This window comes from Apodemus sylvaticus, chromosome X (genome assembly GCF_947179515.1).
Source record: "Apodemus sylvaticus chromosome X, mApoSyl1.1, whole genome shotgun sequence".
NCBI lineage: Eukaryota > Metazoa > Chordata > Mammalia > Rodentia > Muridae > Apodemus > Apodemus sylvaticus.
The window spans coordinates 36,795,040-36,808,436 of record NC_067495.1 but is presented as its reverse complement, the minus strand read 5'-3'; the positions used below and the strand labels follow the sequence as shown (position 1 = coordinate 36,808,436).

Here is a 13,397-nt window from a genome sequence, read left to right as displayed (position 1 = left end):
TTTCCGGGGGAGCACAAAATGTTTACCTTACCTGGAACGGCACGGCGATCTCCCTTCCAGAACTCTCAGAAAATGTCACTGAGTCCAAAACCTGCTCAATACTAAAGGCTGGTGAGGTGCTCTGTGTCACAAGTTACCCAGAGGTTCCTTTAAAGGCATGAAACTCAGAAAAGGTTCCTGATGCCTCCATATCACCAATGAAAATGACAGGGGAGGGACCCATGAGTCCAAGAGGTCAATGAGTTATCCCTTAACCTTGGCAAACCTCAAAAAAACAGTCCTCGGGTCCCGAAGTCCATCAGTATGGGCACTGGAACCCAAGCACTTTCCTGGAATGGGGCTCCTGCCTGACTTAGGATCCTGAAACCATACAAAACCCTCTTACTTGTCTGAGCTTGTGGATCCTGGATACAGCTTAAAACACACACTCTTCAACTTTCAGTCTGAATAAAAATGATCCAGTATTCTTGCCAACCTCTGAAATGGTGCCAAAGCAAAGGGTCCTGGATAAAGAGGAGTAGGAGCTGATTCTGAAGAGGGTGTGCCTGTTTGCTGCAGTTTATATTGTTAAAACTTCAGTATTTTGGTCTCTCAGACCTACACAATGTTTCCACAGTCCACTCCTAGATCATCTTTTGACAAAGCCATCTCTTTCGTCACAGAATGTTTCAAAAACCTTAGCAATATTAGTTTGCAGAACTCTGAAGTAAGCAATGTATTCTCACAGGATTATTTGACTAACAGCTAGGAAGGACTAAGAACAAATCTATGCTCTTGATTCCTCAATTATCATAAAATGCTTCAGAGTGAGCCTAAAATTGTCACCTCAACTGGGAGGCTGAGTCAACCTCCCTTCCAGAATTCACACTAAACACAGTCCACTATCTTGCCTGATAAGAATTGTTGGAGAGGTGCAGTATATCACAAAATAGCACAGAGGCCCCTTTAATCTCAGGAACCTGTAAAAACATGCCCAAGGCCTCCATGTCAGTAAGCATAAATAAATGGGCAGGAACTTGTATGCCCAGGTTAGCAATGAGGCATTTCTTAAACTCAAGAAATTCACTAAACAGACCTCAGTCTCCCTTGTCCTCCTGTATGGAAAACAGGGCCCAGTTTCATTCCAATGAGTGGACTTCAGTTTGCCTCAGGACCTCAGAAGGATAAATATCTAGCCGAATTGTTTGAGCCTCTGGAATCTGGATTCCCTTCCAAGAACCCACTCCCCACCATCCATTCAGACTAAAATTGTCCCATGAGCCTGCATTTCTGGGAAACTTTGAAATGATGCCTAAAGACAGAGTCCTCTGAGAAGGAGCACTGGTGGATCATTACCACATTCCAGGTCTCTACCCTGTCCTGTGATATCATCTGACCCTCATTACATATGAGAGCATACAAAGAATTTTCTAATTCCTAGTTCACCCTGAAAAGTGTGAAGCTTTAACCCAGATCTGCATGGATGAAGCATGCAGGGAGGGTCTCTGTATTAGGGCACCAAGGTTGGAGGGGTAATGACCAACTATTGGACTGAGCATGGGGTCCACAATGGAGGAGCTGAAGATGGCCAGAGGAGCTGAAGGGGTTTACAGTCCCATGGGAAGAACAATAATTTCAGCCACAAAGACACCCCAAGACTCCCATGGACTGAACCATCAACCAAAGGGCACACATGGTTCTATCCAAAAATGTGGCAGAGGAAGGCCTTATTGGGTATCAGTGGGAGGAATGGTCCTTGGTCTGGTAAAGGCACAACAGAGGCCCCAACAAAGGGAAACAGGTGGGGGGGGTGTGAGGAGAGATGGTGTTGGGTGGAGAAGCATATATATGGAAGCAGGGGTATGGAGGAAGGGTTGGGGTGTTAGGGGAGGGGGAAATATCTGGAAAGGTTTTACCATTGGCAATGTAAATGGAATTGATATTCAATATGAAGAATAAATTTTAAAAAATCGCCTTCAGCTTTAATTAAGAATTTCAGGTTTCCTTCTTATTCTTCATTTTTCCCCCCGTGCTGGTGGTTTTCTTCAGTCTTTCATTTCACCTTGTATTGTAAAGTTTTAAGGTAAAAGAAAAGTATATACATTGAGTTTATTAAGAGAAAAATTTCAAGGAAGTATACTGGCATGTTTTCCAATTTAAGCAGGGTTTAGGTATGGGTTACAATGGACCTGACTATGGAGGCACAGGCCGATGTGTGGGCAGAGACTGGGTGCCTTAGGTCATCTGGTTATTCCTTGGTTTGGGAAGTTTGCATGTCTGATGGTGCTACAGAAGTCCTGGTACAGGGGCAGTGCTGAGAAAACAGCAGGCCTTGGTCCCACACAGATGGCAAGCAAGGCCATCCTGGACGCCCATCAGTAGGACTCAAGTTCCCAAAGACAAGATTGACCTGCTCTGTATAAAGCAGCATCTTTGAATCAGAAACTGAACAAAGAGAATTTCATCAATCACAGTTCCTAGCTATACAAACAGAGATGTCTAAGCCTGTTCTTTGAAGCCAGAATAGTAGTTCAATATAGAGATGAAAGAAAGTGAAAGGAATCTGCTTCCCAATGGACTCTTGGCTGGGGAAACATGATCTCATGAGTTGTGACTTATTACAACTCTTCCCCTAACTTCATGCTCAAGGTAGCAAGCAGAAAACAGGGACACCAGAGTAGATTCATCCATGCTTACTTATGTGAAAATTTTGGGCGCTGATACATTGTGAACTTACATTAATCTACAACTCAGAAGACCCTACACTAAATAGGTGGGAGAGAAGTTGTAAGGAGGAAGATTCAGCCAATACCTAAAAATATCTTCAACAAAATTATAGAAAGAAAAATTACAGAAGAAAACTTCCCTAACCTAAAGAGATGCCCGTGAACATACAGGAAGCCTACATAACTCCAAACGTATTGGACCTGAGGAGAAATTCCTCCTCAGAGGAATATAATAATCACATAATAATCAAAACTCACACCAGTCAGAATGGCTAAGTTTAAAAACTAGGGAGACAGCAGGTGTTGGCGAGGAGAAAAGGAATATTCCTCCACTACTAGTGGGATTGCAAGATGGTACAACCACATTGGAAACCAGTAAACATAGAATATAGAAAATAAAAATATTAAAAAATCAGTAAACAAAGAATATAGAAAATAAAAGTATTAAAAAAATAAATAAGGCTGCTATGAACATAGAGCAGTATGTGTCTTTATTGCAGGCCAGGGAATCCTCTGGGTATATGCCCAGGAGTAGTAAAGCAGGATTCACTGGAAGTAACATGCCAAATCTTCTGAGGAACCCCCAGACTGATTTCCATAGTGGTTGTACCATCTTGCAACCCCACCAGTAGTGGAGGAGTGTTCCTCCTTCTCCACATCCTCTCCAACACCTACTGTCTCCTGAGTTTTTAACCTTAGCCATTCTGACTGGTGTAAGGTGAAATCTCTGGGTTGTTTTGATTTGCATTTCCCTAATGACTAATGATGTTGAGCATTTTTTAAGGTGCCTCTCAGCCATCTGAAGTTCTTCAGATAAGAATTCTCTGTTTAGCTCTGTACCCCATTTTTATAGGGTAATTTGGTTCTCTGGAGTCTAACTTCTTGAGTTCTTTGTATATATTGGATATTAGCCCTCTATCTGATGTAGGGTTGGTGAAGATCTTTTCCCAATTTTTGGGTTGCCAATTTGTCCTTTTGATGGTGTCCTTTGCCTTACAGAAACTTTGTAATTTTATGAGGTCCCATTTGTCAATTCTTGATCTTAGAGCATATGCTATTGGTGTTCAGTTCAGAAACTTTCTCCCTGTACCGATATCCTCAAGGGTCTTGCCCAGTTTCTTTTCTATTAGCTTCAGAGTGTCTGGCTTTATGTGGAGGTCCTTGATCCATTTGGAGTTGAGCTTAATACAAGGAGACAAGGATGTATCAATTCACATTCTTCTGCATGCTGACCTCCAGTTGAACCAGCACCATTTGTTGAAAAGGCTATCTTTTTTTCCATTGGTTGTTTTCAGATCCTTTGTTGAGGATCAAGTGGCCATAGGTGTGTGGGTTCATTTCTGGATCTTCAATCCTGTTCCATTGATCCGCCTGATTGTCACTGTACCAATACCATGCAGTTTTTAGCACTATTGGTCTGTAGTATTTCTTGATGTCAGGGATACTGATTCCCCCAGAATTTCTTTTGTTGTTGAGAATAGTTTTAGCTATCCTGGGTTTTTTTATTATTCCAGATGAATTTGAGAATTGCTCTTTCTAACTCTATGAAGAACTGAGTTGGGATTTTGATGGGTATTGCATTGAGTCTGTATATTCCTTTTGGCAAAATGGCCATTTTAACTATAATAATCCTGCCAATCCATGAGCATGGGAGATTTTTCCATTTTTTGAGGTCTTCTTCTATTTCCTTCTTCAGAGTCTTGAAGTTCTTGTCATACAGATCTTTCACATGTTTGGTAAGAGTCATCCCAAGGTACTTTATACTGTTTGTGGCTATTGTGAAGGGTATCATTTCCCTAATTTTTTTCTGAGCCTGTTTATGCTTTGATTATAGGAAGGCTACTTATTTGCTTGAGTTGATTTTATAACCTGCCACTTTGCTGAAGCTGTTTATCAGCTGTAGGAGTTCTCTAGTTCAATTTTATCTGTCCACTTATTATTTAAATCATACACTGGTTTAGTTCTGGATGATTGAAGAAGTACTTTGAAGTTTAATCTTCAAATTCTATTTACAATTTATGCATACAAATATTTTAATTGAAAATAAATTCTTCGCTTTTACAATATATCCCAACCACAGTTTCTACTCGCTACATTCCTCCCAGATCCACTCATAACTCCCCTCTCCCTAACACACTTCCCATATGTTTCCTCTTCAGAAAAGTGCAGGCCTCCAAAGACAGCTACAACTAAACATTCCAAAACAGTGTATGATAAGGGGCAAGGCAAAAAAAAAAAAAAAAAAAAAAAAAAAAAAAAAAAAAAAAAAAGAAAGAAAGAAAGAAAGAAAACCTTACATAATGAGTCTGGACAAAGCAAACCAATAGGAGGGAAAAAGTAGCAGTTATAAGACATAGAGTCAGAGGCACATCCCCTCCCACTGTTACAAGTCTCCCACAACCCCCAAGCTAATAATCATAACATATAGAGGAATGCAGCGCCCTACAAAGAACAGAAGAGACCCAAGGCAGAGCACTAACATCATCGATGGCCCATCCTGTTACAGAACTTAGCCTTACACCAGTGCCCCATGCAGCAAGCCACTTTTGGACACCAGTTCTCCATAAGACAATTAAAAGCCAAATGAGTGCAAAAAGCACACACAAATAAGTTTTCATGGCTGCTCTCTCAAGGGATCAAAGCCAAAGAGCTTCTAGACCTGTAAGATCAGGATAGAATTACATACATTTAATCCCTCTGGCTGTAGTACACACATTTGGTACACACCTTGAAACTCAAACAATGAAGGCAAAGGTATTTTGTAGAAGGAAGTAGTCATATTCAACAGTAAAATTGAATTGAGAGGAATACAAAGTAGCAAATCAGAGAAATATTTGAAAGAATGAGTGAGAGATAAGATAGGGCCAACACTCAGAAAAAAAAAAAAAAACAAGAGAGATTACTTGAGAGTGTGGATGTTGGGAGAGGCAGTTTTACAGGTTGCAGGTGGAAAGGTAACAAACCAGAAAGTGGGAAGAAGCCTGAAAATGTGAAAAGATTGTCAGAGTTCGTTTGAGGCCACGCAGAGTGTTTCGGTCAGAATCCAAGAGAAACAAGTTTGAATCATTCATACTGTAGAATTATTTAGACCAGAATAGATGATTTGAACTAGACAGTTACAGTTCAGAAAAAACAGGAAACAGTAAGTTTATTCAGCAGTAAGTCATGGAGAAGACAGGAACATGTGTCAAATAAATTGTATTTTTTTTTATTTTTTTAATTTCATTTGATATATTTTTAATTTACATTTCAAATGATTTCCCCTTTTTTGGTCCCCCACTACTCAAAATCACATAAGCCCCCTTCCATCTCCCTATTCTCCCGCCCAGCCCTTCCCACTTCCCTGTTCTGGTTTTGCCTTATACTACTACACTGAGTCTTTTCAGAACCAGGGGCTAATCCTCCATTTTTCTTGTAACTCATTTGATGTGTGGATTGTGTTTTGAGTATTCCAGGTTTCCAGGCTAATATCCACTTATTAGTGAGTGCATACCATGATTGATCTTTTGAGACTGGGTTACCTCACTTAGTATGATGTTCTCCAGCTCCATCCATTTGTCTAAGAATTTCATGAATTCATTGTTTCTAATGGCTGAATAGTACTCCACTGGGTATATATATCACATTTTTTGCATCCATTCTTCTGTTGAGGGATACCTGGGTTCTTTCCAGCTTCTGGCTATTATAAATGGGGCTGCTGTGGACATAGTGGAGCATATATCCTTACTAAATGCTGGGGAATCCTTTAGGTATATGCCCAGGAGTGGTATAGCAGGATGTTTCAGAAGTGACATGCCCAGTTTTCTGAGGAACCGCCAGATTGATTTCCAGAGTGGTTGTACCAATTTGCAACCCCACCAGCAGTGGAGGAGTGTTCCTCTTTCTCCACATCCTCTCCAACACCTGCTGTCTCCTGAGTTTTTAATCTTAGCCATTCTGACTGGTGTAAGGTAAAATCTCAGGGTTGTTTTGATTTGTATTTCCCTGATGACTAATGAAGTTGAGCATTTTTTAAGATGTTTCTCTTCCATCTGAAGTTCTTCAGGTGAGAATTCTTTGTTTAACTCTGTACTCCATTTTTTAATAGGGTTATTTGGTTTTCTGGGGTCTAACTTCTTGAGTTCTTCGTATATATTGGCTATTAGCCCTCTATCTGATGTAGGGTTGGTGAAGATCTTTTCTCAATTTGTTGGAATCTGGAGGAAATAGACAATTTCCTAGGCAAATACCAAATACCATGATTAAATCAGGACGAAATAGATCATCTAAACAGTCCCGTAACACCATAGGAAATAGAAGGAGTCATAGAAAGACTTCCAACCAAAAAAAAAAAGCACAGGATCAGATGGCTTCAGTGCAGAATTCTATCAGACCTTCAAAGAAGACCTAACACCAATACTCTTCAAAATATTCCACAAAATAGAAACAGAAGGAACACTACCCAATCCCTTCTATGAAGGTGCAATTACACTGAAGCCAAAACCACACAAAGATTCAACAAAGAGAGAGAACTTCAGACCAGTTTCCCTTATGAACATCGATGCAAAAATACTCAACAAAATTCTTGCCAACCGAATTCAAGAACACATAAAAACAATCATCCACCATGATCAAGTAGGCTTTATCCCAGGGATGCAGGGTTGTTTCAATATACGGAAATCCATCTATACAATCATAAACAAACATAAACAAACTCAAAGAAAAAAACCACATGGTCATTTCATTGGATGCTGAAAAAGCATTTGACAAAACTCAGCATCCTTTCATGCTTAAAGTCTTGGAAAGAACAGGAATTCAAGGCCCATACCTAAACATAGTAAAAGCAATATATAGCAAACCAGTAGCCAACATCAAACTAAATGAAGAGAAACTTGAAGCATTCCCACTAAAATCAGGGACTAGACAAGGCTGCCCCCTCTCTCCTTATCTTTCAATATTGTACTTTAGGTACTATCTTGGGCAATTAGACAACATAAGGAGGTCAAAGGGATAGAAATTGAAAAGGAAGAAGTCAAATTATCACTATTTGAAGACGAAATGATAGTCTACCTAAGTGACCCAAAAACTCCACTAGAGAACTCCTACAGCTGATAAACAACTTCAGCAAAGTGGCAGGTTATAAAATCAACTCAAGCAAATCAGTAGCCTTCCTATACTCAAAGGATAAGCAGGCTGAGAAAGAAATTAGGGAAATGACACCCCTCACAATAGCCACAAACAGTATAAAGTATCTTGTTGTGACTCTGATCAAACAAGTCAAAGATCTGTATGACAGTAATTTCAAGACTCTGAAGAAGGAAATGGAAGAAGACCTCAAAAAATTGAAATATCTCCAATGCTCATGGATTGGCAGAATTAATATAATAAAAATGGCTATTTTGCCAAAAGCAATATACAGATTCAATGCAAAACCCATCAAAATCCCAACTCAGTTCTTCATAGATTTAGAAAGAGCAATTCTCAAATTCATCTGGAATAACAAAAAACCCAGGATAGCTAAAACTATTCTCAACAACAAAAGAAATTCTGGAGGAATCAGTATCCCTGACCTCAAGCAATACTACAGAGCAATAGTGTTAAAAACTGCATGGTATTGGTACAGAGACAGGCAGGCAGAAAAATGGAATAGGGTTGAAGATCCAGAAATGAACCCACACACCTATGGCCACTTGATCCTCAACAAAGGAGCTGAAAACATCCAATGGAAAAAAGATAGCCTTTTCAACAAATGGTGCTGGTTCAACTGGAGGTCAGCATGCAGAAGAATGCGAATTGATCCTTCCTTGTCTCCTTGTACTAAGCTCAACTCCAAATGGATCAAGGACCTCCACATAAAGCCAGACACTCTGAAGATAATGGAAAAGAAACTGGGGAAGACCCTTGAGGACATCAGTACAGGGGGAAAGTTCCTGAACAGAACACCAATAGCATATGCTCTAAGATCAAGAATAGACAAATGGGACCTCATAAAATTACAAAGTTTCTGTAAGGCAAAGGACACCATCAAAAGGACAAATCGGCAATAAATTATATTTTTAACTTCACATATATACAGAAGACCTGATGCAGACCCATGCAGGCCCTGTGCTTTCTGCTTTAGTCTCTGTGAGTCCATTCTAGCACTACTTTATTGGTTTGATGGGCCATGTTCTACTGGTGTCTCCCATCCTTTCAGACTTGTATCTTTCTCCAGGGTTCCTGTTCTCTAAGTGAAGGGACCAGAATGTGACCCCCAATTTAGTCTCTATATTTGTATAATGCTTTGCTATGTCTTTCTGAAGCTGATTTCATCTGTTGCTACAGGAATGCTCTCTGATCTGGAAAAAGCACCAATATATAAGTTTACAGAATATAATTACAAATCATATAATTGACTTTTAGGCCACTCACATTTACTTCATCATTAGGTCTCTGAGCCATCCTGTTTCCATGTACAGGAAATATAGAGGATGGGAACTCCTTTCATGGCATGGACCTCAACTTAAACCAAACATTGGTTAGCAACTCCTACAAGTTTGTACCACCATTCCCCTTGCAGTACCCCTGTAATTAATGCATGCATGACTGATGGCTGGTTGAAGTATTTGTGGCAATGCTTGTGTATGTTTCTCTTTTTGTAGCTTACAGAGTTCCTTCTCACAACAAATAGACTAGAATGTTGGGTTGGCATCTCCATGCAGTCACTGCATAGACCTGCTTACAGTCAATGAACTATGTGAGGTTTCCCTTGGCAATGAGGGCAGAATATGAGTTTTCAGAGATCAACCCTCTGTTCTAGCATTAGCATGGGTTGTTTGAAGATCCTCATGGGTTCTGCTCAACCAAAAAAACCCAAAGGGTATGAATTTCCTACCAAAGAAGCCTTGCCTGGCTATCAACGATTGCCAGACCAGATTCCATATGTCCCACTGATAGATGTCTTACCTATATCACTGTATTAGTTAGGGTTTCTATTTTTCTTTCTTTTCTTTTTTTTCTTTTGTTTTGTTTTGTTTTGTTTTGTTTTGTTTTGTTTTGTTTGAGACCGGGTTTCTCTGTATAGCTCTGGCTGTCCTGGAACTCACTTTGTAGACCAGGCTGAGCTCCGACTCAGAAATCTGCCTGCCTCTGTGTCCCAGAGTCCTGGGATTACAGGCGTGCACCACCAATGCCCGGCTAGTTAGGTTTTCTAATAGTGTGAAGAGACACCAAGACCAACATAAGTCTTACAAAGAACAACATATAGTTGAGATTGGCTTACAGTTTCAGAGGTTCAATCCATGACCTTCATTGTGGAAGAATGGTAATATTTAGGCAGGCATGGCACTGGAGATTGAAATAGTATTCTACATACTCTTCCTAAGTGTTGTGTTTTATAAAAAATTAAGGGTACAAAGATTATGTTTGGTAGACGTGCAGTCAGGTCTGGGAGAAGGGAGTTCCTCCACCAACCCATGCTGAGGCATACATTTCCCCTGAGGGACCAGCCACAGGATGGTATAGTATAGAATAGAGTTTATAGAGGCATGAGGAAGGGAGTTGAAAGAAAGTCAGAAGGAGAGAGAGAGAGAGAGAGAGAGAGAGAGAGAGAGAGAGAGAGAGACAGAGACAGAGACAGAGAGACATAGAGAGAGGGGGGAAAGAGAGAGAGCAAGAGAGAGGAATAGAGAGGGAGAGAGAGAGATAGAGACAGAGACAGAGAGACAGAGAGAGGGGGGGAAAGAGAGAGAAAGAAGAGAGAGGAATAGAGAGGGTGACAGAGAGAAAGAGAAAGAGACAGAGAGACAGAGAGACAGAGAGAGAGGAACAGAGAGGGTGACAGAGAGAAAGAGAAAGAGACAGAGAGACAGAGAGAGGGGGGAAAGTGAGAGAGGAAGAGAGATGGAGACAGAGACAGGTAGAGAGACAGAGAGACAGAGAGGAGTAAAGGCTGGCCATGAGCACATGGAGAGAGAGAGGAGGAAGAAGAACGAGGAGGGAGAGGAGCAGGAGCAAGAACAAGAGAGCAAGTAAGAGAAGAGGAGGCAGGCAGCCCCTTTTACAGTGAGTCAGGCACACCTGGCTATTTCCAGGTATCTGTGGGGCAGAGCCTAGATTAAATGCCAACACTACAGAAACCAGGAGAAGACTGTAATCCTCAAGCAGCTACAAGGAACATTTCAAAGCCAACTTCCATAGTGACTTCATAAAATATGGTCACATCTATTCCTACAAGGACACACTTAGTAACAGTGGCATTAACCACAAGTCAAGCTTTTTCAAACCACCACAATACTGTTCATAGATTTCAGGATGTTTTCTGTACACTAGTTTTCCATATCCCACATGTAAATGTCCTCCAGTTCCAGGTGTCTCTCCCTGTATCCTCTCTCTCCATTTCCCCATCCCTCCCACTCCTGTCCTCAACTACACCCAATATACGTGCAATTCCCAGTTAGGTTTACACATGCTTGCTCTGCCTCAGACATCCTCTTTACTTAAACTTCCTATGACTGTGGTTTGTTACCAGATTATCATTCCCTTAAAAGCTAATACTTGCTTATGGAGAAATGGATACATTTCCTAAGTGATAAGTGACTGGACACTGTGGTCTTAAATAAGCTCACTTTGAGGGGAATATGTCATACAGCCCTGGCAAGCTGCTATGTGTCTAAGACTCCCCAAATGCCTTGGTTTACGCCAGTGACATTGCCTCAGCAGACCCCTCTGCAAAACTTCTGTTCTCATGCTAATGGTCATAAAGAACTACTAACTGTATTGATGGAGCTGTGGATCCTACCCAAATCTATCTGGAGTAAATGACGGCTCTGGATTCAATGGTATTCCACATTTCTAAAGGTAAGGGAACATCTAACTTCAGCCAATTCCACAGCACATATAAAGGACATTAATATGAATGGGGAACAAGAGAAGAATTGTGAGATAGAAATTCTATGTGCTGTTTTTAGTTTTACTTTTAATTTGTTAACCAAGAGACCAAAAGAGTTAAAGACAAAGATTCATTTTAATCTTGTTTTTTAAATTATTCCCAAGTTTTTCCCCATCGCCCAGGAAATTACAATTTCAATATCACCGGTATGCTGTGTCATTTTACAAATTAAGACAAAAATCATAATCATTTAGTTTGAAAATGAAAAATCTTCCAAACAGGAAAAACAGCAAAGCATGCACAACAAAAGACCTTAAAGCTAATGGATCTTGAATTAAGAATATTAATATTTTGTAATACCAAGAACCCTAAAGTCACTCAAAACAATACAAAAAGAATGTTTAGTGCACTCCTCCCACCAACTCTCACATGAGGGACAATAATTGGAGCAGTGATCTGTCTCATCTGATGTTAGAGGAGAATTGCCAGTGCACTAGAATGTGTGCAGGTCACTGATATTGAAACAACCGCTGGAAGATCCAGGCCTTGGCCCTGTCTATCTCATCCCTCAAAGCCTCTGCATATTTTAGAGGGTAGGCTCTGGGGTGAGTCTTATTAATGCTGGCAAAAAACTCCAAGACTTTCATTTTGGTGGTTTCTGCAAAGGCCCTTGGGCCCCACACGAACCCATGGCTAGGAGGATCACTATTGGGCACCTGCCTGTATTCCAGGTAACCTTCCTGAACAAACTCCTCAGAGATCAGCTTCCTGGGGTCTTTATGTAGATAAGGATCCGTACCACCATGCAACCTTATGTTATTCAACATTTCCCAGATAATCTCCTCACTGACAAAGTTTCCCCGCATGAAAATGATACCCAGTACAACTATGAGGATGCCTGTCTTGGGCATACCCTGGACATCAGTCAGCATCCCATCATAAGTGATGCCCAGGGCAGTGACAAGGTTATAGGAATGGACAGATGGATCCACTTCTACTATGTCAAGGCCAAAGACCAGCTTCATACACTCAGAGGCCTCACTAAAGATCAGAGGATAGTACTCATCATACTCTCTACCAATACTTTCCAACATTTCTGCCTTGGTAGTGAATGCATTCATTTGATATTTGGTAAGCAGAAAGTCCACCAAGTCATACACCTTTACATTCTGGGCATTGTGCAACAAATACAGTGGGTCTTCCAGCTCCTCTAATTGTTTGACTGAAGCTTCCTCAGATGAGCCTTCAGGAATGTAGGCCAGTGCCTCACAGGGAGACGAGGCTCCCTGAGGACTCTGGGGAGGAACTGGGATTCCACTACCACACACCATATTAGAGGTGGTGGTGTATTCCTCTTCCTCTGCTGTTTCCATGTTAGCCTGGGCATTGTCAAACTCCTGCTGGGCCTGAGCACTCTCTTGGAGGTTGTAGTACTGTGAGTTATGGGAATCAGCCATTGTATTTTTCCTTGGTAACAATAGACAGGAGAGTCTACCAGTCAAAGCAAGGTGGATACACAGGCCTGTTGGAGAAAGGAAGAAAGTGAGTGGACTGTTATGGCAGACCACTTCACACAGCCTTCAAAATATCATGTTATTTGAGATCTCCTGAGTCGGGCTCTAGGGTCACAAGACTGCAAGCAATCCTAGAATCCTGAAATCCTCAAACAGGAAGAGACGCAGCTATTTGGAGTGCAGCCAGGTCACAAAACAGATGACCTCAGGGACACCATAAGGCCAGGGAATGTGGAGTGTCTATATTCTTGGATGATGTATACATTGCTACATAATTTCAATATGGACATCTCCATATGTTCTGAGGGTACATAGTTTGCCTATGTACCG

General features: G+C 41.0%; 1 protein-coding gene across 1 annotated transcript; it reads right to left on the bottom strand.

Annotated features, from left to right (window-relative positions):
- Window positions 1-12,062: 12,062 nt before the first annotated feature.
- On the bottom strand, window positions 12,063-13,010 carry LOC127674363 (melanoma-associated antigen 10-like). Its single transcript, XM_052170150.1, has one exon. The coding sequence runs from the start codon at window positions 13,008-13,010 to the stop codon at window positions 12,063-12,065; it is 948 nt and encodes a 315-aa protein (XP_052026110.1).
- Window positions 13,011-13,397: the final 387 nt, after the last annotated feature.

What these genes read in the sequence shown, in the direction of transcription:
- LOC127674363 (XM_052170150.1), bottom strand. Translation starts at nt 13,010, where the DNA reads ATGGCTGATTCCCATAACTCACAGTACTACAACCTCCAAGAGAGTGCT.